Source organism: Oryzias latipes, chromosome 16, assembly GCF_002234675.1.
Source record: "Oryzias latipes chromosome 16, ASM223467v1".
Taxonomy (NCBI): domain Eukaryota; kingdom Metazoa; phylum Chordata; class Actinopteri; order Beloniformes; family Adrianichthyidae; genus Oryzias; species Oryzias latipes.
This window is the reverse complement of record NC_019874.2, coordinates 28,194,683-28,218,893: the sequence shown is the minus strand read 5'-3', so window position 1 is coordinate 28,218,893 and position 24,211 is coordinate 28,194,683. Positions and strand designations below refer to the sequence as shown.

At 39.7% G+C, this 24,211-nt stretch overlaps 1 protein-coding gene across 2 annotated transcripts in view; it reads right to left on the bottom strand.

Annotated features, from left to right (window-relative positions):
* Window positions 1-21,063, bottom strand: part of LOC110016710 (natural killer cells antigen CD94-like) — a 157,236-nt gene extending 136,173 nt beyond the window's left edge. The window contains exons 1-4 of one of the 2 annotated variants that reach the window (XM_023963862.1): window positions 20,685-21,063; window positions 20,283-20,437; window positions 20,077-20,189; window positions 19,388-20,006 (exon numbers count right to left, since the gene is read on the bottom strand). In XM_023963862.1, the coding sequence (XP_023819630.1) occupies window positions 19,871-20,006; window positions 20,077-20,189; window positions 20,283-20,437; window positions 20,685-21,042 (762 nt within the window). In that variant the 5' untranslated portion in view covers window positions 21,043-21,063 and the 3' untranslated portion in view covers window positions 19,388-19,870. Of the gene's footprint in view, window positions 1-19,387; window positions 20,007-20,076; window positions 20,190-20,282; window positions 20,438-20,684 lie in introns of those variants that run through there. The other variant, XM_023963863.1, reaches the window with a different exon arrangement.
* Between the last annotated feature and the right edge of the window lie 3,148 nt (window positions 21,064-24,211).

Here is a 24,211-nt window from a genome sequence, read left to right as displayed (position 1 = left end):
ATTTATTCTTTAACGGATCTCACCTGGCAAACTAATTATCACAGATTGATTTCAGTGATCCAAATAGCCCTGACCCACGATCCATGTGTTCACACTTTAACCTTGACAAAAATCCCGCGGCACACCAGCATCCAAAAAAAAGAAAAGAAAAAAAGGAAACGCTCATAGTCTGTATTAATCTACAGTCCCTCCACAATCTCAGATGCATTTTTGTGATAATTGTGGCAGAAAAAGCTGGAAGCTGCAGCTGTTTTTTCTAAAAGATGTAATAAAAGTTAAGTTAAAATATTCAAAACTGTTTGTGTGTTTGTTGTTGTTTTAAGACGTTAAGAGGAGAGACTCATTGTGCGCTAAGACTTGCGCTGTCACTTTAAAGCAATGCATCATGGGAGATGTAGTGGAAAAATCCGCCGACCGCAGACAGACGAGCGTCTCTGAGCTTCATTGTGTTGTTCACTTGTTCCACGGTCTGAGACCAGATTCTGTGGAAAGCTACACCGCTAAAGACGAGCTTTAGCTGGTATTTTTGTTAGAACCGAGAGACTTTATGAGCTAAATCGAAACAAGGAAGTGAACACTTTAACCCAGGGGTGTCAAACTCATTTTGGTCCGGGGGCCACATTCAGCCCGTCTGATCTCAAGTGGGCCGGACCAGTAACGTAAAGGCAAAATAACAGCTTTGTTTTAGTTTTTCTTACTCAGTTGGAAAAAAAAAAATGCCTCAACCAACATGGTAGCCTAATCACTTTGGGCCATTGGATCTCGAATAAAATTACATTCAATAAAAAGAAGTTGGTCTATTCAATTTTATACAGACAGAATATTTTACATCTGACACTGAAGCAATCCAGAGACTTTTCTTTCTGGTAAGTCTCTTAGTGGTGCTGAATGTTATATTCTTTGAGCACTGCAACCTGTTGATGAAATACCAAGCATGGGGGTTTTGGATTCAGCTTCGTGAAAGAAAGGAAAAAAAGAAAACTGTCCATATTTCCTGGAAAGCTCTTCACTCCACTTCATTTTTTGACAACATTTTGGTCATTAGGGTGTTGCTACTGATCATCCTTAAAGCAACATAACAGCGGAAAGGCTCATAGGGAACCAAAGGGCATCTTACCCAGACACAGAGCTGTTAGGTTTCACTTTTGGCACATGCAGAGATATGCTGATTCACCTGTTTTGCCTTTCCTTTGCTCCCTCTAGTGGCGGAATTGCGCATTTCGGTTATTTCTTTAAAAAATCATAACTCTCCACAGGAATGGACTAGAAACTTGCTTTCTTTTTAATCATCCTTATGATTTTTACTCTTCATGTGTGGGCCGGACTAAACCACCTGGAGGGACGGATACGGCCCGCGGGCCGTATGTTTGACACCCCTGCTTTAACCACTTCTGATTGGTCAGACTGATGACATGTGATTAAGACTCCAAGAATGATTAGTAAAGTTAAAGGGATGGACTTTTCCTAAAACAGAGTTTGAGATGCGGCTAAATCGCAGTACCGTCATTCTTATCAAAATGTCTTTAATAGAATCAAACACAAAGAAAAAAGTATTTTACGTTCTTTCATATTCTTTACTTCTCAGTGTTTTATCAGGGTTTGTTTGGATGAACAAAGAGCGGATATCCAGGAGATGGAAAATGTTTTTAGATCAGTTAATGAGGGCAATTTCCCACGGCACACTTGACCATCTCCCACAGCACACTAGTGTGCCGCGGCACACTGGTTGAAAAACACTGCTGTAGACCACCTTTTGGGATGTGGTGGAACAGGAGATTGGTATCATGGATGTACAGCTAACAAATCTGAAGCAACTGTGTGATGCCGTCATGTATACAATATGGACCAAACTCTCTGAAGAACGTTTCCAGTACCTTGTGAATCTATGCCACCAAGGATTAAGGCAGTTCTGAAGGTGAAAGGGGTTCAACAGAGTACTAGTTTAATTCAATTCAATTCAATTCAATTTTATTTGTATAGCCCAAAATCACAACAACAGTCGTCTCGATGGGCTTCGAAGTAAAACATGAACTCAAAAGGATCAGGAATACAAAGAGTTCAATAGGAAAATACTAAAATAAACTAACAAACTGACTAAGCTATACTGGCATCCCTGCCCTTAGACCCCCCTTTGCGGTAAGGAAAAACTCCTAAAAAAAAAAAACGGATTCCGGAAAAAACGAAGAAACCTCAGGGGTCTCCACATGAAGTTTACTAGTAAATGAAACCTAATAATAATTTAGCTGGAGAATGTATAGTTGTTTAACTATATAAGTGTATAGTTGTTTAAGCCTTTTTCCCACAGGCACCTGGAGGTTGATCCACACAGGGGATTTATCAATATGGGTTCTGCAGGTTATTTGGTTGTCTGGGCCTGTGAATGGTTGTAGAGAGGAGCAGCCACAGGCTCATCTAATACAGCTACCTTAAGGAGTCTCATAAAATGTAACGTATAATTGTTGTGTGTGTGTGTGTGTTAATTGTATTTTGAGGCATTTGTAAGACTTATTATAATAATTATGATGTATCAGTAATGCTGTTTTTTTGTTACCCCTACAACACCCTCAGTACTGGCCCTTTTCTGTGTGAAAGCTGCATGTGAGTCCACCTGTACCATGACCACATAAACTCTGTCTACTTTCTAACAGTCTTACGAAAGGAGCGCCCACATAGCATTCAATTATTACGTAAACGTTACTCATTGGCCCCTTGCACATCGAGCAGGATTTTTTTTTTTGTAGACACAGCTGTCTTACCTACTTCAGCCTTTACTTGCCATTGTTTGTTGTTTAAGTGTTCACTATGACCTGTTGTGTGGAGCACGCCTGTAGAATGTGCATTAATCTTTTTCTTTTAGTTCACCCAGAAGTCTACAACTTTGCTAATAGATATGAGTCACCTGTGTGCCCTTTACAGGTTTTCCCATTTTTCTCCCATATCTAGCCATGAGGACAATTGTTACTTAGGCTTAAGCCAGTTACACAAAATCATTTATTTTAGTACAAAAACAGTTGCATGTAAAAAAAAAAAAATACATAAATAAATAAAATATTATGTGTTTGAACTTACAGTAACTGATGCTGATGATGATGATGGCACACAAGATGAAACAAATTATCCCCAAACCCACCAGCAAGAGATGAGACCTGCTGCCAGATCCATGGACTTCTGCTTGGTTTAAGAAAATAGAACCAAAATTAGCAATACTTGTAAAATATATTTTTGTATAAGTCTTCATTCATAACTGAAAGAATACTAATTGAATGCTGTGTGATTGTAAAACAGAAAGCTTCTGGTTCAGGTTTCCTTTTCAGCCATGGCACCTGACTTTTTTGTCTTCCTGACAGAATGCTTTTTGTCAGTATGTGCACCTGTGCACAAAAAGACTGTGAAGGGGTGGACTCCAGAAACAGAGCAGGCCCTGCAGGACTGTCTGGGGTCCACAGACTGGGATGCTCTTTGCACGCCTCATGGGGAGGACATTGACGGCATGACAGACTGCATTACGGAGTATACTAAGCTCTGTGAGGAGTCTGTTGTGCCTACTCAACTATTTGCTGCTTCCCCAACAACAAACCCTGGATCTATGGAAGCGATTCTGTAGCATAATTAAAAATAAAAGTCAAAACCAGAAATGTTTTTCATTTTCAAAATGAAGCTGTATTTTTTGACTCAAAATTAAAATGATCCGCTGAAATGCCTTTTCTTTTCCTTCCTCAACACAGCTTATTCTGTCACTTAATTAAAATGATAAGGAAAATGGTATTTCAAATTTCATTTTCAAAAGGTTCTCTGGTAAACATGTAGCAAAATTCATTTAGAAATGTCTAATTTGACAATTTAAACGGATTAACAGAAATGCTTTTTCATTTTCAAAATGTAGCTGCATCAAATGACTCAAAATTCAAATGAAAAATCAATACTTCAAAATATTTGTTTTTATTTCGACTTAAAAAACGCTTATTCTGTGTCATAATTAAAACAAAAATGCCAAGAGGGGATTGCATCATCATTTTAACATCTACCCTGTGAATAGTGTCGCATATTTCAATTTGACTTAGCATTTCCAGCGGGGAGGCGGGGCGATGACGTCAGTGCTATCTCCGTGTGTCCGGCTGCTAACAGACACATGCTAGGAGCAGTGTAGCTTTGTGTTAGCGGCAGAGGAGGGGGCTTTGTGATGATTGTTGTATTGAAGACTTCAGTCTTTACTTTTCGGATGTGGATCATCGCAGAGAGCACACTGGTCAAGTGTCTGTATTCTCCCAAGCAATGACAGACCAGAGGATGACCTTTTTCTGTTCCTTCTTTAATCTGGGTTTGGCTTTACAGTCCAGCACATGTATATTTCTGGTTTGGGTTTGTGTGTGTGGTTCTAAACACAGAATGAAGAAAACAAATAATGCAATTATAATAAACCAAATTCAATAATAATAACTCGTAATAATAACAAATTAGCCTGTTATATCTGCACATAACAAACATTCCACAAACCTCGATAGAATCAATACTCAAAATATTATACCAAGAAACTTATGATATTTGTAGGAGCTAAATAAATCCAATAAACTTCAAACCAAAACTAGCTTAACTTGTTAAGTTAGCAGAAAATGTCCACACCCAGAAACAACATATTTTACCTTAACAAACACAAAAAATGGGCTCACCGCTCTCATGGACGCACACACGAGCTAATTAAACTGAACTGCTCTGGAAAGATCGCCCATTGCTCCTCTGTTTACCTCTGCTTACAAATTGTGATTTTTATTAACTCAAAAAAATGGCGCGTCCTCTAGTGGCGAACTTCAGAACAACGCTTCAAGCCACTCTTCATAACAGTTGTGCACTCCTGATTATTTTACATATCTTCTCAGGACTAAGTAGCAGCATTTCCGCCTTCTGCGGTCCTCCTTCGGACGCACCGCGGTTCGTCGAAGTGACAGGATAAGCGGTGTTCAAGAAGAAGAAAAAAAGCCTTTTGGCGGATTGCTTTTTCATTTTATTTCTGAGTCAAAAAATGCAGTTACATTTTGAAAATGAAAAAGCATTTCTGGTTTGGACTTTTATTTTTAAATATGCTATAGAATCGCTTCCATATAGATCAGCAGTGACTTGAAAATAGAGCCTTCTGGTCTGCAGAGGTTGCAGCATCAACTACAGGATCAGCTCAGGAAGGGGAGAGATTCATACAGGGGAAAGCTGGAATTCAAACTCCAGCAGGACAACATGAGAGCGGTGTGGTCTGGAATGAAGAAGATCAGAGGATGTGGGGGGAGAAGCAGACCCATCATAGGCAGCAAAGAGAGAGCTGACAACTTTTTCAATAGGTTTAGCTCTCTGAATGCCTCAGCCTTTCCCCCCTCGCCTCCACTACACCTCTCCCCTGCTCCTGCTCCCTCTCAGTTATGAACCCCCCACACCTCCTCACCTTTAAAACCCCCTCTGCCCCCTAGTTCACCTACAACCCCTCCCTCCCTGCTTGACTGAACAGTCTGCCAGGAGAAGAAACAGCTGGAGAACCTTAACCAGCACAAAGCAGCCGGCTCGGATGGCATCAGCCTAACAATTTTGTTTTTTATATTCTATTTTCTCTTATATCTACTATTCTTCTTTTACTGCTACAGTAATGAACACATTTCTCATGTGTGGGATCAATCAAGTATTTCTGATTCTGATATTTATATATTTACAAGACCCTAAGACACTGATGATCGGTTCAAAAGTGTTTAACTTTTGAACACTGATTAACCTTGACTGCAAACATTTTGCTTTGAATTCTCCTCCTGGATTTGACTCACTGGAAGGTTCCACATTGTCTAGATGGAAGAAGAGCAAATCATCTGTAAAATGGAGAAACTGTCTCCTATGTGGTACAGCTGGACAACACATGAGCACTTCTCAAATGACTGCAGGATAACAAGAACTCTTGCTAAAAGTAGCTAATCTTAAATTTCGTATTGTTTCTTTATTTGTGTTTCGGTAGAAGTGTGTAACATCAATAACTTATAAGCTATAACCTATCACATTTATTTGCTAACCTTCCTTTATGTTCATCTTGATACACCAGCAAGTGTTCTACTGAAGTGGTCCAGAAATTTAATTCTGAAATATAAACGATGCCCTGTCCCGAAGGTGTGGTGACAACAGCCGTGTTTTTAGAATTCTACAGATGGGGAAACAAATCTCTCAGACGATACACAGAGATTGCTGAATGGTTGTGGATATTTTTGAATTCTGCATCACTAGTAGACACTTGAGGAGATTCTTGTTTACTGCGGGAGTCCTGCAAGTCTGGAGAGGTTATGTTTTTTAAGCACATGGCTAATTTTAAAATGCTGTAATCAAACCATTTTGTTTTCAAACTCATAGTACTGGTATCATCAGTTAAAGGATATTCTTGAATGGTCACTAAGATGATCAGAAATACTTACTTATTACAGCAGTTTGTGTAGTTTCTTCACTTTTTGAGTCAAAATCAATTTCTGTGTTCTTCTTTGCTAAAAAACATAAACAGAAAAAACACTTAAGAAACTGTTAAGGTCTCACTGTAAAGAAAACAGCTTTGATTATTAAAGTAGTTACAATGATTTTGGGGAAGTTGGTCAGTTAGGACGTTTATGGATCTATGGAGTGGATGTGTATTTTTATTTGACTTATACATATTAATGCTTTAACATCAAAGTATGGATGCCATTTGTAAAGTTGCGCCGTCAAATTTTAATAGCAATATTTGTAGTTACTTTGCCTGTTTTAGGAGAAAAAAAACAGGTTTAATTTTTCAAATGCATATCCATTTTAAGACTGATGTGGAGAACAGAATCCTGTAGTTATCCAAACTAAAACTTCCATCAGTATCAGAAAATAAACAAAATGGAAATAATTGAAGTTAGTGTATGCATTGTTTTTCTGTCTGTGGCCCGGTACCATGTGACCCACAGGCCGTTGGGGACCACTGCTATAAAAGATTGAGGTCTTGAGACTGGCTGGGCCTCTCCATGACCTTGATATGCTTCTTCAGCTATTCCTTGGTTGCCTTGTCTGTATTTCTTGGGTCATTAAGCTGTTATCATTGAAGAATCACATATCTCAGGCGTGTAAAACTTTTTTTTTCACCGTCACAATATTGCTAAGATCAGAAATACATTACGTAAAAGTGATGCTGAAAAACTCATCGATGCTTTTTTTTTACGTCTAGGCTGGATTACTGTAATTCTTTGTTAGCAGCGTGTCCTAAAAGTTCCTTAAGAAGTCTCCAGCTTGTTCAGAATGCAGCAGCTAGATTGTTAGCAGGAGCTAGCAGAAGAGATCACATCACCCCTGTGTTAGTTTCACTTCACTGGCTCCCAGTTGATTCTAGAATCAACTGGGATTAAGTTAAAAATCCTCCTGCTAACCTGATAGACCTTGCATGGAATGGCCCCGTCCTATATCAAAGACCTCTTACTGTAAAAGTGAAGTTGAAGGTAGAGCGTTTAGCCATCAAGCCCCTGTTTTATCGAATAAACTCACAGTTCATGTAAGAGAGGCCGACACAGTTTCTACATTCAAAGTTAGACTGAAAACATTCCTCTTTGGACAGGCTTATTGTCAGACTAGATAGTAATAAGAGAATAGTTAACTCACCATTAACATGTTTAACCCTTGTGCTATTTTAGATGACCCCACCCTTACATTGACATGTTCATCCATGGACACCAGTGAAGATCACAAATCATTGAAGAAAAAAGGTTCAGAGCACTGTCTAGTGGGTCTAGATGACACAACTCCTTATGTTAAAATGCCTAGGATAGCACAAGGGTCACATTCAACTTAACTATAAGAATTATTTGTTACTAGGCTTGTAGAAGTCTGAAGCTGGGAATGCTATGGTGAACAAGGGTTCTGTCCTCTATCCTTGTCTATTTCTACTGTCCTTCCATCCACCACCCATTTTAAACCTGATGAAGGGAGGGAGCTTATCACTCAGGATTTGACGATACACATTTCTGTCCATCCTCCCATCCACATGGGAACTATAATGCTTCCACCTCCATGCTTGACTGCGGGGAAGGTGTTCTCTGGTCATAGGCAACATTTCCCTTCCTCCAAATATGACAGGTTGAGTTGATACCAAAGAGCTCAATTTCGGTATGATCTGACCACCGCACCTTCTCCCAGTCACTGTCTAAATCATGAATGTGTTGTTAAACTTCAGGTGGGTGCACACATGTGCTTTCTTAAGCAGGGATACTTTACATGATGTTAAACCATCAAAGTGTAACGTCTTCCCAATGGTTTTTTAGCTGACTGTGGTTCCAGCTACTTTGAGATCATCGTTAACTCCCTTTGTGGTTTTTTAGCCGATTTCTCAATGTTCTCATGATCATAGAAACCTCACCAGGTGAGATCTTGTTTGGTCATTTTCTTGCGTTTTGGCACAATTGCACCAACAGTTGTCACCTTAACCCAAGGTTCTTGCTGATGGTTTTGTTGCCAATTCCAGTCTTGTGTTGGATTACAATCCTCCCTCTTAAATCTACTGAAAGCTCTTTAGTCTTTCCCATGTTGGGAGTTTGGACTCTGACTGATAAACTGAATGGACAAGTGTCTTTTAAACAGGTTCAAACAGGTGTCTTCAATTCAGGTGACAGGTTGATTAGGAGACTCTAACTAGTCTGTGTAAATCAGAACTCTTAATGATTACTGGGATTAAATACTTATTTCCTTCAATGAAATGCAAATAAATGTATACAGATTTTAAAGTCGATTTCTGGATTTTCTTTTTGTGATTATCTGTCTCTAACTGTTCGAATTATCTTACCTGTAAGTGTCACTGGAAAGGTTGCAAGGTTAGTTTATTTGTTGTTTAAAGGAAGAAATACCTTTGGTTGAAAATAGTGTTATTAAAATGTGAAAATTGTGTTTTATTTGATTTTATTCTGTTTGATACTACGGTAAGTTGTATTGCACTGTTATATGAAGTTGTGTATAACGCTAGTAACGCCAGAGTTCCTGAGAAATCGCAGGATTTGATATCAGGCTGATGTGTTTATTCTCACATCATACAAGACTTTAAAGATCCATGCAAAGAGCAGCTTGGAATAGGAGTCAACCAGCTGTGAAAAGTTGATGTGTACAGACTGAGTCTAACAGTTTTTGTACAACCCTGTTCTGTAGTTTTCACAGCGTTACATGGAGTGAAGACATCAAAACACACCTGTTCTCAAGAAAACACTACATACCATTAGGATGACAGACTAACAATTTATTTTTAAGTGTGTAAACCTACAACATCAGCAGGGGATCAAATACTTATCTCCTCCATTGTGTGTCATAACTAGCAAAACAGCAGATATTCAGTTTGTGTTAAAATAATACTATGATGTTTAAACCAACAATCAAACAGTTTCACCAGTAAACCTTAGCTGAGACCAACATTTATTTGGTTTTTGTTGGTAAATAGAGTTAGGGTGGCAAAACACATTTAAAAAAAGACTTCACATTCAGTCTTCTTATCATGAAGTCAGAATTTGTCTAATGATAAAATGCATTATATTTAAAAACACATGACTTAACTGGTGCATTCTTTTTCTTTATCTTTTTCTTCTCTTTTTTAATGTCAGAATAAATGGCTTCGTTCTGGTTTTTTTATATAAAAAAGGAACAGAATGAGCTGATTTCTAAGAAAACCTTTGGGCTTTTACCATTTATTATGTTTATTATGTTTTTCCTTACTTCCTGGAAGTAAGGACGACCCTGACCTGTCCTCTGATTCGGATGGTTCAGGCTTCTACAGCGTGCGTTAAAAATTGATTATGTATACTTTGTTGGCCAGTAACCCTTACTCATTAGCTCTTCTTTTGGGAAATTTCTTTTATCCTCTCTTCATCTACCATCTGCACGCAACGTAAACTAGTGCACGAAGACACCCTCCTCCCCCGTGGTCACTTCTCCTATGTGTAGCGTTTAACAGCAGAACATGCAGTGATTTTTAACACTTTAAACATTTTTTAAGTCAGAACTGGAGGATAAACCCGCTGGACCCACAGCAGCAACAGAAACAAGTGTAGATTTGGAGACAACGCTGTTGCATAGCAACAGACAAATGCTATGCTAACGAGCTGTTCTGTGTGTCGCCTATATGTAAACACAAAACCGGTTTAAAGTTAGACAGTATTTTCACAGATCAAAATTTAGGATGTGGTGGATAAACAAAACAAGATTAATTCATAGGACATTATTAAAAAATCTTTTTTTTTCTAAATATAATAATAAAATGTGTTCGACTGTGTTTTAGCAGTCTTTGTAGCATTACAGTACAGATGTCACACCAAAAACAGTGACCTGTCTAATGTTGTGCTGAACCCCCACCACCCCCTCCCTTCCTGAGAGCGCTGCAGCTTTAAAGTCAATGATGTATAATAACTATAATCAATAACAACAATAAAAGCCCATTTAGAAGATCGTCTTTTGCTGCTTCCTGCTGATTTTGCTGTTCGATGACAGCTGCAGCCTCCCTCAACAGATTTAGCACAGATTTCATGCTAAACTTTTGCCGTTTGTTGGTAGGACCTACAACACAGAAGAAGAGTGAGCACAGATGTCATCCCCCCCCCGAAAATGCTGATTGGAAATGAATTATGCGACACTTTTCGGACAGTGGTTGTGAAAACAAAAATGCAATGTCCTCTTTGCTTTTTCGCTTCAATTATGTCACAAAATGAGCTTATTTAAGTAGAAAATAAAAGCATTTTGGAGGATTGACTTTCAATTTTATTTTTGAGTCAATTAATACAGTTACATTGTGACAAATGAAAAAGCATTTCAGTTAATTCAATTTAATTGTCAAATTAGATAGTCTAATTTTGCTACACATTTACTCGATGACTTTTTTATAACTCCTGGTTTTTCCTTTAGACAGCAGCTTTACAGTTTCATGTTTCAGTTCAAGCTCTTCTTCAGTTTCCTTCCTAGATCTTTTCTCCACAATGAAACTTTTCATAGTAGTCTTTTTGATTGGCTCTTGTTAACTTTTAAGTTTGGGCTTATAACTTAGCTAGCACTCCGAGTGAGCAGCCGCTTTATGTGACGCGACGGGGCGTGACATGAGGATTTGGTGAACGGAATCCGTTGTCAGGTTGAGAAGGCTGATGAAAATGAAGGACCAAGAATGCAGAGACGGGAAGACACGGTTCCAGGACAACGTATTTAATCAACTAACAAAAAGCGCTGCAGAGCAGGAACACAAAACTAAACTTACTGTGGGCATAGCATGAAGACATGGCAGAAGGGAGTCAGGGAAGAGACGTTAATGGAACAGCAGAAGAGGAAGGCAGAGACAAGACTTGAATACAAACAGGACTGACAAGACACAGGTGAACATGATCAGAAGAGATTGGGACCAGGGAAGTAAAACTCAAAAGCACAACAAAACAGGAAACTTTTCAAAATAAAACAGGAAACAAAACTCAAACATGACAAGACCATAAGCGAAAACCAAAATAGAAAGAAACCCAAACCATGACAGTACCCCCCCCTCAAGGGAACCAAACCAAGGTTCCAAAAGTCAACCAAGGAGGAGGGGGCCCGGAGGACAAACTTTAACGGGCAACAGAGTCCTAGGAGGCACACCAGCGAGACAGAGAAAATGAGTCCGGAGGACAGACGGGAGGCCGTGCAGTCCGGCGTGGCAGGTCCGGAGGACGGCCGGGAGGCCGCGCAGTCCGGCGTGGCATATGAGGCGGGTCTGGCATAAAGTCTGGGGCGAGCGTGGCTAAGTCTGAGTTCTGCCAGCAGTCGACTGGCGGGTCAGGCATGGAGTCAGCCGGCGGGTCAGGCATGGAGTCCTCTGAGGGATCGGGCCAGTCGTCAACTCCGGCGGGTCGGGCATGGAGTCATTTAGCCGGTCAGGCACGGAGACTGGGAGCGGCATGTTAAAGTCAAGGTCGGGCTGAGGTGCATCAGGGACCCTCCTGGGAGCCAGGGCGGGATGGGGTGCAACAGGCTGTGGTGCGTCCGGGACCATCACTGGAAAAGGGAATGGGCTGGGGTTCATCCGGGACCACCACTGGAACAGGAATGGGCTGGGGTGCATCCGATCCCACCACTGGAACAGGCTGTGGTGCGTCCAGGACCACCTCCGGAACAGGAACTGGACGTTGAACGGGGCGGTGACGACGATGACGACCCTGGCATGGCAAAATGACTCCACCTCATGGCAAGACGGCTCCCCTCATGGCAAGACGACTCCCCTCTATGGGGGAGAACTGGGCCTGGTCAAAATCCCAGTATGTCCTGGTCCGCTCTGGTTCAAAGCAGTAGGCCACCAGAAGCTGCATGTCCCGCTCTGCTGGGTCCAGGAAGAAATATGGCTGGTCCAATTCTGTCAGGTAGGGGAGGGGCTGATGAACATGAAGGACCCAGAATGCAGAGACGGGAGGACACGGTTCCAGGGCAACGGATTTAATCAACTAACAAAAAGCGCTGCAGAGCAGGAACACAAAAGTAAACTTACTGTGGGCATAGCATGAACACATGGCAGAAGGTAGTCAGGGAAGAGTCGTTAATGGACCAGCACAAGACTTAAATACAAATAGCACTGACAAGACACGAGTGAACATGATCACACGAGATTGGGACCAGGGAAGTAAAACTCAAAAGCATAACAAAACAGGAAACCTTTCAAAATAAAACAGGAAACAGAACTCAAACGTGGCAAACAAGACCGTAAACGAAAACCAATAGAAAGAAACCCAAACCATGACATCTGGTAGTTTTCCAAAAAGAAAACTTACTTCTGAGTCAGAAAATAAAAAATCGGAAAGAATCAAAGTTAGCAAATGTATTTTTTCCTGTCTGTTTCCCTTGGACCTTGAGCCGGTACTGATTTAATGGGAACATGCAGCACGTCGAAAAACGAAGAGTTGGGGACACCCAAAATGTCAAAAAATGACGTGGAGGGAAATACACCCACACACGCTGAGTTGGGAATGAGAACGTGTTGGTTGCAACGACAACAAGAGCTGCACCATTTTAAAAAGAGGTGCCCATTGTATTAGTTTTGCAGTTCGGGTCGAGGTCTGGTTCCGCATGACCCAGCTTCTGAGTCCGGATCCGGACCGCAGTCCGCTAGATAGTGACTCCACCTAGTTTAACTGTTGCATCATGTTCCTTTGGTGCATCTGTTGTTAGGAAATAAATATTTCAATTGTGAGCCACAGAATCTTCAAAATTGATAAATATAGCTATTTGGTTTATATTGTGATATCTTTCGTTATTGCCTGATATGAAAAACTATATTGTGATATGAAAAATACTATATCGCCCAGCCATAGTTTTAGAGAGTACAGCTTAATCAGTGTAACTTGTAATAAGAGAGAAGATGGACTATTTGCACATTTTCATCACTATGATTCCAAAGACAACAGACAGAAGCAGCAGCATCAATAAATGTCAGGTTCAAGTGTTTATTGTTTAATTTCTGTCACAACTCACGTGGTGCAGAGGGACGAATGTTTTCAGGTACACATTGAGGATATATGACGTTCTCCTCTTTGTTCTCTGTGTGATAGAAGTATAAAAAATAGCCATCATTAGCAAAAGTTTCTTTTTATTTCATCCTTTCCTGTTCATAGGTCTAAGAATCAGACAAAACACGTCCTCAACAATGGAACTATGTGAACTTTATCTACCAAATCCTCCAATATAGTCTATTGGTCAATATTAACACTTAACTTAAAATGTTTTTTAACTTATTATACTGGACCAAAATGGATTAAAACATTCTCTGATAGTCCAAAGTGAAATTTAACCAGAAGTAAAAGCACTTTTTGCTTCATTTGCCTCAAGTCTTTTTGTGTGTTTTTTCTAGAAATACATGATAACCAAAAGACCTCTGCATAACAAAAGAGCTCTGAGCAAAGACAGAAAGACATTTCATTACATTTCTATTGGTATTAATTACATTGTTAGGAATTGCTGCTTTAGCTTACCTGTTGCAACGGTTGTAGGCTTTTTAATTTTTATAGAAGAATAAACAGAAAGTTCCTCCTTATTGTCTGCAGAACAGAAAAGCAATTAAAAGGGACAAGAGCATCATTAACATGACAAAACCCAAATTTATAGTGTCTAACTTGAATTGACTGCACTCCTTTGTCTTACTTTTGACAGCCCTTTGTTTTGCACCTGACAGTTAATTAAAAGCCCCCCCCCTTTTACAGCCCCTCCAGTTCATTAAATGTATACTGTACACGTTAAATATATTAATTGTTAATAGTAATTAACTTTGAAACAGATCTGTTAAATGGGTGCCTGACTGTTAGTTTTTGTTTTTCTTAAAAAAGAGAGAAGACATCTGGACCAAAGACAAAAAAAAACTTTTCTTTTCTCCTAATTTCTATAAATTCAAAAAGTATAAACTTGTGTATAAATTAATCAAATCAGGAGACTTACTTCTTGGAGCTGAAGCTCTACCTTTGAAAACCACAGAGGAGTATTGGATCTCCTCCTCCATCCTTCAACATCAAATTCTGCTGTGTATCAAAGCAGAATGAGCTTAAATGGAGCCAGGGTTGATTTTAAATGTAAAGGAGATCAGCAGACCTTTAAACAACAACTTCTTCTTCCCCTGTAACGGTTCCTACCAGCTTTAGACAGAATTGCAGAAGATCTGATTATAGTTTCAAGATGTGGTTTCCAACATCGTTTGTGTCGTCTTTTTGAGGAAGTACGGTTCTTTTTAATTTGCAAATCATTTTGGATATTTTTAATTTGATGCTTTTGCTGTTAGAGTGATGCAGAGGAGAGGTTCTGACCTGTTTCCTCTGTTCCTGAAAATCTAAACAAAGACAAAAGGAATTCATAGTTTTTCTGTTTATCATATGTTGTGCTGAGGTCAACCACTGCAGACAGAAGTGTGTTTTAAGATGTTACTTCAATACTCTTGTCTCATAGTGTTGAGTAAAGTCATTTCTGGTTACCTTTGGGTTGGAAACACTTTTAAATTTTGTTTTTACTCTCTTTCGATTAGATTAGATTATTTTCTTCATTGTCATTGTCCGTTGAACAATGAGATTGAAGCATCACCATTACAGTGCAAGAATAGCAAGCAATAACGAAATATAATACAAAATAAATAGATCAGTATACAAGTGTACAAATATAAACTATAATAAAGAATGTCCGAAATTTGTGTGCAAAATTGTGAGTAAACATGTCAGATGTTTAAGAGGTAGCAATGAGGTACAGTGTTGATGACGCTGTGGACAGAAGTATGGATTTTATCTGTGTATCTATTGCCTTGGGAAAGAAGCTGTTTTTGAGTCTTTTCGTGTTGCTTCGTGTTGCTTCTGATGCCTCTGTAGCGCCTCCCAGAGAGCAGCAGCTTGATCAGGTCTGAGCCGGGGTGTGAACTGTCCTTGATAATGTTCTGAGCCCTAGTGATGCAGCGCAGTAGATGTCCGTCAAGGTGGGGAGAGGGCGCCCAATGATTTTCCGAGCAATCTCTACGACTCTCTGCAGTTTCTACCTATCGGTGACGGTGCAGCTGCTAAACCAAACTGTCAGGTCAGTGCCTTCAGGAATTTGGTACCATAACTAATAATTAGTATTCATCAACTCCCAACATTATTTGATTGTTTGTTAAGTTTATGTTATAAAAATCCTTGAAATATGCTGTAAATGTTTGCTTTGCCTGTCACACGATTGTCTAAAGTTATTCCATCTGGTTAGTTATAACTGCTATAATTTATGTAAGCAGCCACAGTATACTTTACCACAACATCTTTATGATTGTATTTTTCGGCCACATCACTAAGCTCTATTTCAGGTTGATTTTTTGCCTTAGTGATGAACCATATGTCAATAACCCTTGTGCTATCTTAGATGACCCCACCCTTACATGGACGTGTTCTCCCTACCATGACAAAGGTGGATAAAGGTGGAAAGATTTCATGTAATCCATGGACACCAGTGAAGATCACAAATCATTGAAGAAAAAAGGTTCAGGGCACTGTCTAGTGGGTCTAGATGACCCAGCTCCCAATGTTAAAGTGCCTAAGATAGCACAAAGGATAAAGTCAGGTTAAGTCAACTTTATTTATAAAGCGCTTTTAAAAACAACAGAGGCTGACCAAAGTGCTTAACAATGAAAGACAAAAACAAAACAACAAACTAAAATCTTCTTTCTCTTTCGGCTTTTCCCATCAGGGGTCGCCACAGCGAATCATCATTTTCCACCTCACTCTATCATGGACATCTTCTACCCTAACATTAGCCAACTTCATGTCCTCTGTTAAGACATCCATATATCTCCTCTTTGGCCGTCCTCTTGCCCTCCTGCCAGGCAGCTCCATCTCCAACATCCTTCTACCAATATATCCACTATCCCTCCTCTGAACATGTCCAAACCAGTTTGGTTGTGGAGCCTGTTAACTGCAGAAGACCAATCTGCTGAAGGATATTAGGAAATACTCAAACTGACCAATCTGATCAGACCTGAGAGGAAGAGAGTCATGAGGAAGTGTATTAATGTCAATAAAGAGGAAGTCTTACAGCTTAAAGTGCAGCAGTTCTGGTATATATCAACCATTGCCGAAAAAACTCTGAGCTGTTCCAGAAACTACAAAAAAAAGAAAATCCTAATCTGTCATCAGTTTAACCAGCGGCATCATAACAGGCCATTTTCTGGAACTTTTAGACTACAATAATCCAACCACTTTCCTCCCAAAATGTCTGCAAACAGGTCGAAGTGCATTTGTACTGAACTTTTAAGGACCTTTAGTATGCAAAATCAACTTTTTAACTTTTAAGTTTATTCCATTTTTTTAATTATTTGTCAACAGCTGAGCAGTTAGATGAGAGCTGAAAGCCTCTTGTGTTGGACAGATTTTACTATTAAAACAGTTTTATGAATCTTTTGACACACTAGATGTTTCTTTGAACTTTGTAATTTACGCTAAACGTTATTCATCTTAATTATATTTTTAACAATTTTGTGTTGGAAAAGAAAAGAATGGAAGAAGAGAGAGGGATGTTAGAGATGGAGGGGGGTGTAGGAGGGTGATTAAAGAGGAAGGGGGGGTAGAACTGTGAAGCAGCAAAAGGAAGTTGCTGGAAGTTTACAATCATTGCGGTCAGGTTCAGAAGTAATACAAATCTAGAAGGGGCGGGGCCTGTCCACACACTCACTCAAGTGTTATAAACATACCTGTTGGCTCCAAAAATGTTCATACCAGATGTCTATTTTAATAAACCCCTTTTGTAATTTAGGCTAAACTTTATTTATATCAAATATAATTGTAACAGTTTTATGTTGGACCGGACGGAAAAGAAAAGGAGGGAAGAAGAGAGAGGAATGTTACACACACGCCTGTCCACACACACTCAAATGTTACAAACATACCTGTTGGCTCCAAACATGTCAACATGTACACAACACAATGAATGTTCACACACAAATACTTATGCCTTCAGATTAACACGTGAAACATTTCATTCAGTCACACAAACTATTTGTGCAAAGGTGAAATAGTGCTTGTGCTCGGGTGAATGTTTATGTTCTTCTAAAATGGATGATGGAATGTAAAAAGAAGGAGGAAAAGTGCCCAGTCATCCCCACATGAAGACCCCTGCCGCAGCTGCAGCCAGGATTTCCCCCAACACGCACAGTAGCAAATACCCGCCGGGCAATCACATCCGCCACCCAGGCCAGGGCCAGCAGGACCCCCACAGGGGCCCCCAAAGCCAGAGAAGGGAGGCATAGCTCCATAGCTCCAGCCCAACCCCTCTCTCCCTGTGTGGAGAGAGGAACAGGAAGCAGGCATCCAGGGAACACGGCCGCCATTGCTTTGTGCCTTGTACCCCCGGCCATGCATGGGGTAGGGGACAGATGGTCCAAGGTTCCACCTTCCTTGTGATATGTACGTGTGTTTGAGTGTGTGTGTGTGTGTGCACAAATGTGTGTTTGTGTTGGAGAATAGGTCCCCTTGTTCTTGTTTTTCCCCTAATGTACACAAGAGGTCAGTGTTTGTAGGACATGAGGGTTTCTGCTGGTCTCCACCCTTAGAATTGTGTTCGAGTGTGGAAAATGGGTCAGTTTTTACCCGAACACAATAATAGGGTTTGGAAAACACTGTAACCCTTGTGCTATCCTAGGCACTTTAACATTGGGAGTTGGGTCATTTAGACCCACTAGACAGTGCTCTGAACCTTTTTTCTTCAATGATTTGTGATCTTCACTGGTCTCCATGGATTACATGAAATCTTTCCGCCTTTATCCACCTTTGTCATGGTAGGGAGAACACATCAATGTAAAGGTGGGCTCATCTAAGATAGCACAAGGGTTAAGGCCTATCAAGGAGAAGACTGTTTGAGAGTCGAGTAGAGAAGATGTCAGACGTGTTCTTGGAGATTAATCTGTCCAGAAAATGACTGTAATGAGGACTATGACACAAGAGCAGCAGCTGATGGGAGGGATTTCTGTTGTGCTCAGATGAGAGTTGTTGTTTATTTATTATTAGTTTTTATTGACTTATTTATTTCATGTGTGATCCTCAGTAGAAACATTGAAAGCTGAGTTATTCTGGTTCAATTCAGCTCATCATAAAATTATATTTTAAATGAAAGTTTTTTTTATTTTTGATTATAACCATTATTTACCTGTTTTTATTTAAAAAAATAACAAACAGGGAGTTTTTATCTCTTGTTACTTTTCAAGATACTCAGTAACTTGAGGGTTTCCATAAATATGTGAAACACAAGGAGTAAAAAATGTAATACTTCACGGGTTTTAAAGAATTTTAATCTAGGGTTAAAGTTCAGGCAAAACATGAAAAAAACAAGATGAATAAAGAAATAATTTTTATATAAGTTTCATCGGAGACAAGTTTTCTAAGTCACTCTTGTTTAGAGTGTTCGTTAATAGGCATGCTTTTTTAATTCATTCATTCATTTATCTTCTTCTTCTGCCGTTTTATCCCTTTCGGGGTCACGGGGTTGCTGGAGCCTATCCCGGCCACTTGTGGGCAAAGCAAGGGGACACCCAGGACAGGTCGCCAGTCTCTCACAGGGCCACAATCACACATCCATTCACACTCACAACAATGGACAATTTAGAGTTGCCAATCGACCTATGAAGCAGTCGGTGGGAGGAAGCCGGAGACCCCGGAGAGAACCCACGCATGCATGAGGAGAACATGCAAACTCCACACAGAAAGGTCCCCCATTGGTGTTCTGTTTTAGGGGGCCTTGTTGCTGTGAGGTAAGAGTGCCACTGTGGTACTGTGCAGCCCATTTAAAAAAAATATATCTTAAAATGTAAATGTAAAATGTAAATTCATCTTAAATGCTGAAAAAAAGGAAGCATTTCTACACCATCTTTACATTTACCTGTACATGTAGAATGCAGAAGTAGGCAAAGCAACATTTTTATTTAAATACATGCTATTTCATGTAGACAAAAACTGTATCTTTTTAACTGTTCATAGAAGGTGGCCATTACAAGTCCTTTTGGACAGTCTGGTTTTCTGTATTGTTGAGATGAGGCACACTTTTAAAAAAAAGGGGTGGAGTAGTTTTACACAGGTCTGCAGAGTTTTGTGCCGTCTGACTCCAAGAAAAGAAAAAAGAACCTGCTCACTGTGAGGCTGGACTTGAAATTCGATTTAAGTAAAAGCCTCAAACTATTTCCAATCAAATTGCTAAAGGGATTTAAGAAATTAGGCTGCTTTAAAAATTCACAATTGGTACACAGTGAAAACAAAACATTTGAGGCTTGATTGCAACAATTTGAATCATAATATTAAGGTTTATAACATATCTCATTTCAACTAAAAAAATTAAAAAGTAAACACAGAAGAAACACAGTAGCAGGAAAAAAGTTCAGTTTAACTGATCAGAAAATTAAAGCTTTAATCTCACAGATGAAACTGTTCAAAAAGCCATTTCTGTTTTGGATCCAGCTCTGGGTCAAAGCTGCATTTTGGATTATAAGTGTAAAATTTTCTGAGCTCCCTGGGTTGTTCCAGTACCTAAAAATGAATAAAAACCCATCAGCAAATTTAATCAACATGTTAATATGTAGTAAGAATTCTTCTTTACCCAAGGTTGTCTGGACTGCCATCCACCCAGATCCAGTTGTTCACTTTTTGTAAACCAATCCAGTATCCGTGCCAGGTGTCATAGTAGTATTGTACTTTGCTTTTAATGAACGTCTGTAAATTCATTTGTGACATAAAAACATTCACAACTTCATGCAGTTTTAAAAAAAGAACAAAATCCATTTAGTTTAACATTTTGTATCAAACCTGTTCCTCTTGACTGCTGATAACCACCAGGTCTGACTTTTTGCCTTGACAAAACTGTCGGCTTTGGTCCCATGTTTTCCACTGAGAGTTTAAGTTATAAAAAAAATGGCAGCTTTCCTGAAACTGAATCCAGTCTTTGGGACACGTCTGACAAACTGTAGGTAAGAAAGAAAGAAACAGAATTATTATCATTTTAAATATAATTCTATACTGTAAAATTTTTTAAAAAGGTAAAAATAAATAAATAAATAAAAACAAAAGAATGAAAAGCTATTTATCCTCACAAAACAAACTACTTTGTATTTTTTTTTCTTAATTTGATTAAAGTTTTATATAAATCAAACAAATTATTTTGTTACTGATAAAGCAAACATTTGTCAGAGCCACAGCTTTAACATTTACCTCCATCAGGGCAGAAGAGATCAGCTGGAAAGTTGGAGTATCTGATGATTGCTGCCTGGATCTTGCTGAGTTTGTCACTGTTGTTTCTCAGCTGCTCGTTCTGGTTTTGTAGGATTGTCATGTTAACCGTCATCTCCTTGGTTTGGTTCTCATAGAACATCTTCTCTGCATTCAGCTGCTGTGTCTGATTCTCTAGTTTTGTCATGTTCACCCTCAGATCTTGATTCTGATTGTCTAGTTTTGTCATGTTCATCCTCAGATCTTCAGTCTGGTTTTGTAAATCTCTTTTCTCCAAAGTCAGTTGATCAGTTTTTGCTTCCAGGTCACTGAGATTTAGCTTCAGTTTCTTTGTTTCCATGGCAACTGCAACCCAAATGACACAAATAACCATTAATTCAATCATTTGACATTTTTTCAAAAAAGCAGATTTTTACTAAAACATTTCTAATTTTGTGACATTCATGCATATAATGTTTCAGGATTCTGGAATTTGTTTGTCTCACTGAACTACAACTGTTGATTAAAAATTGTGAGCCAAGTTTGCTAGAAGTTTCCAAAATGCAAAATGTTGTCAGGTGTTAGTAGATTATAGCCCCTCAGGTTAAAGAGTCGATACACATTTAAGTTTGGTTTGTCTCTATGACACACTATGACTGTGACTGAACAGCATCTGTTTACTGTTGTTCTAACAAACTTTGGGATAAATGGTTTCTGTCATTCCAATATGCTAGCATAATGCCACAACGTGTTTTCCTGGTTTATTCATCAACCAGCTTTTAAAGCAGTTTTTGTAGCATTTGTAGATAAATGTTTTTTGTTTCCATACACAGTGGATTCATCTCTGTTGTATATCTAGAACAGGGGTCGGCAACCCATCGTTTCGGAGCCACATGTGGCTCTTTCATCCATCTGTTGTGGCTCCCTGTGACTTTGGAAAATAATGAGTATTTTATAATAATTAAATTTTATTTTAGTTTGTTCATTTTTCATGGCATTTCAAAGGCACTGATGGTTCCTTATGAAGCGCAAGCCACGTAAAAAACAGCTTCATTATGAGCTCATATTTATCGGGCGAGAACTGCAGAGCTGATAGCAGGAGGACACACGCGGGGCGGCTTCAATGAACACTCCGATCTTCTGCCGGGAACTTGACGTACCGCGGGGCAGAGACCAACTCGCTGATGACAGACTGAGAGTTCGCGCCAGTGTTGCCAGATAGTCACAGTTTTCAAGCCCAAAAGTCATCTGAAAACCGCCAGACCCAGCCAAAAACCGCCCAACACAAGTTTTGATTATGTTTTTTTCCCGTACTGGACTGATAAAATGAAAAAATTTTCTAAATAAAAGATAGTTCAGACTAATAATAAAATGTGTACACTATTGAATATTTCTTCAGCGGGCCGCCTTCTTCCATTCATTTGCTTAACCCGCTCTATCCCCGCTATAACCTGCGTCCGGCTCTTTCATCCATGCGCTGGAGGCCCCGACTATCTTGTCATCCTGCTATGACCGTATTTTGCACTCTCTGTGTAGGACACACTGAGGAGCGCGGGGGAAACAACTCTCAGCTGCAGAGGATGTGAACAGGTGAACAGGTAGAGAGGAAAAGCAGGTAAAGAGGCGGAGGAGGGGCTTTGGCTTCAAACTCTGTCAGAGATGCAAACACGGACGTCAGATTGAGACACAGCTTTCCCTGCGGGAGTTGAAGCAGAGACTTTCTCTGGGATGATTTTATGAACTCAAACATGGAAACATGATTACCAAGTAGAACTCTTCAAAATAATAAACCTGATCTCTCCACATTCTCAGTGTCTACCATGCATTGATAAACACATCGCTCCATGCAGCCATCAGACCAGAACCAGTAGCTCCTCCCACACGCGGCCGCGGTATCATCTTTTAAAGAAAATAATGTGCATTTGCAGCGACGTATGCTTCAGACGATGTCCGATTGGCCAATCTACATGTCAATCAAGTCCCTTACTTCTCAGTGAGGATTTTGATTGGCTGGTGGATTTTAAAGAAGTACTTTTTTTTTTTTTAATCTTTTCTGGCCCGCGATCTACACTCATGTCATTGAAGGTCGACCGGTAGATCGCGATCGACGTAATGAGCACCTTTGAATAATATATACATGCATAATATATATAATGATGTCAAAACGGGTTGTGGCTCCGAGTGCTTTCTTTTTTATTAGGGGCGGTCCCAAATGGCTCTTTGAGTACAAAAGGTTGCCGACCCCTGATCTAGAAGTATATCTCATTTATTATGGCAGTTCTATCTTTCATCAAGACCTCTGCCAGTCTCATAAGCAAACTGAAGTGGATCCATTATTGGGTCAGTTAGCTGTGTGATGTGATCCTTTATGATCCTTTATGATCCTCCACATGGACTTCATTGTCAGGGATGCAAAGGTCACAGGATGGAAATCATGCAGAACCTCAGGGTTGCTTTTTCTTTCTATGAGATCACTGTGGAGTGTTTCCAACTCATAGGTACTATGATGCTGGACAGAGTATTTTGTTGGACAGAGAGAACAGATGTTAACCCACCTACACACGCACACGCCTACACACACACACGGTAAACGGTAAATGGCGTTTACTTATATAGCGCTTTTCTACCTAAAAGGCCCAAAGCGCTTTACAGTCACACACACATTCACACACTGGTGGCGGCTCCGCTGCCAAAAACAGTCGCCGGCCTACCACCAGAAGCAAGGTGTCTTGCCCAAGGACACTTCGACTCATGGGCGTTCAATCTTACGGTCATGGGTCAACCTCCCTACCGCTGCACCACGGCCACCCCCATATACACACACACCCACTCACACACACACACTTAACCTGCACAACTGGGTTTTGTAGTGCTAAAAAGGTTGGACACCTCTACTTTGTCACATTACAAATGCACACAACAGCTCATTATCATAGAATCATTTGACACTTTTTATTGAAACTTTCTAGTTGCTGCTGTTGGTCCGTCTGATTTGTCCTTCACTTCATTATACTTCTTTTATGAGTGGTTTATATTAAAAATTGCCACGTTTCTGCTACTTCATCACCCTAAGCTAAATCCTACACAGGCGTAAATTGACAGAAGTAGTGTGAGTGTTAGGAATGTTGAGATGCATACACTTGTGTGCTTTGGACACGAGATATTAGTTTGTGGGAAAAAGATATTCATTATTTTACCCATGTCAGGTCACGAGCTCAGTACAAAACAGTTACATGTTACAAAAAATACATCAATAAAATAATATTTGTTTGAACTTACAGTAAATGACGCTGCTGATGATGATGGCACACGAGAGGAAACAAATGATCCCCAAACACACCAGCAAGAGACGAGACCTGCTGACAGATCCATGGACTTCTGCTTGGTTTAAGAAAATGGAACCAAAATTAGCAATAATGGTCAAATACTTTTTTTTTTAAAAGTTCATAACTGAAAGAATACAACGTTTTTTTTCTTTGAATGCTGTGTGATTGTAAAACAGCAAACTTCTGGCTCAGGTTTCCTGCGGA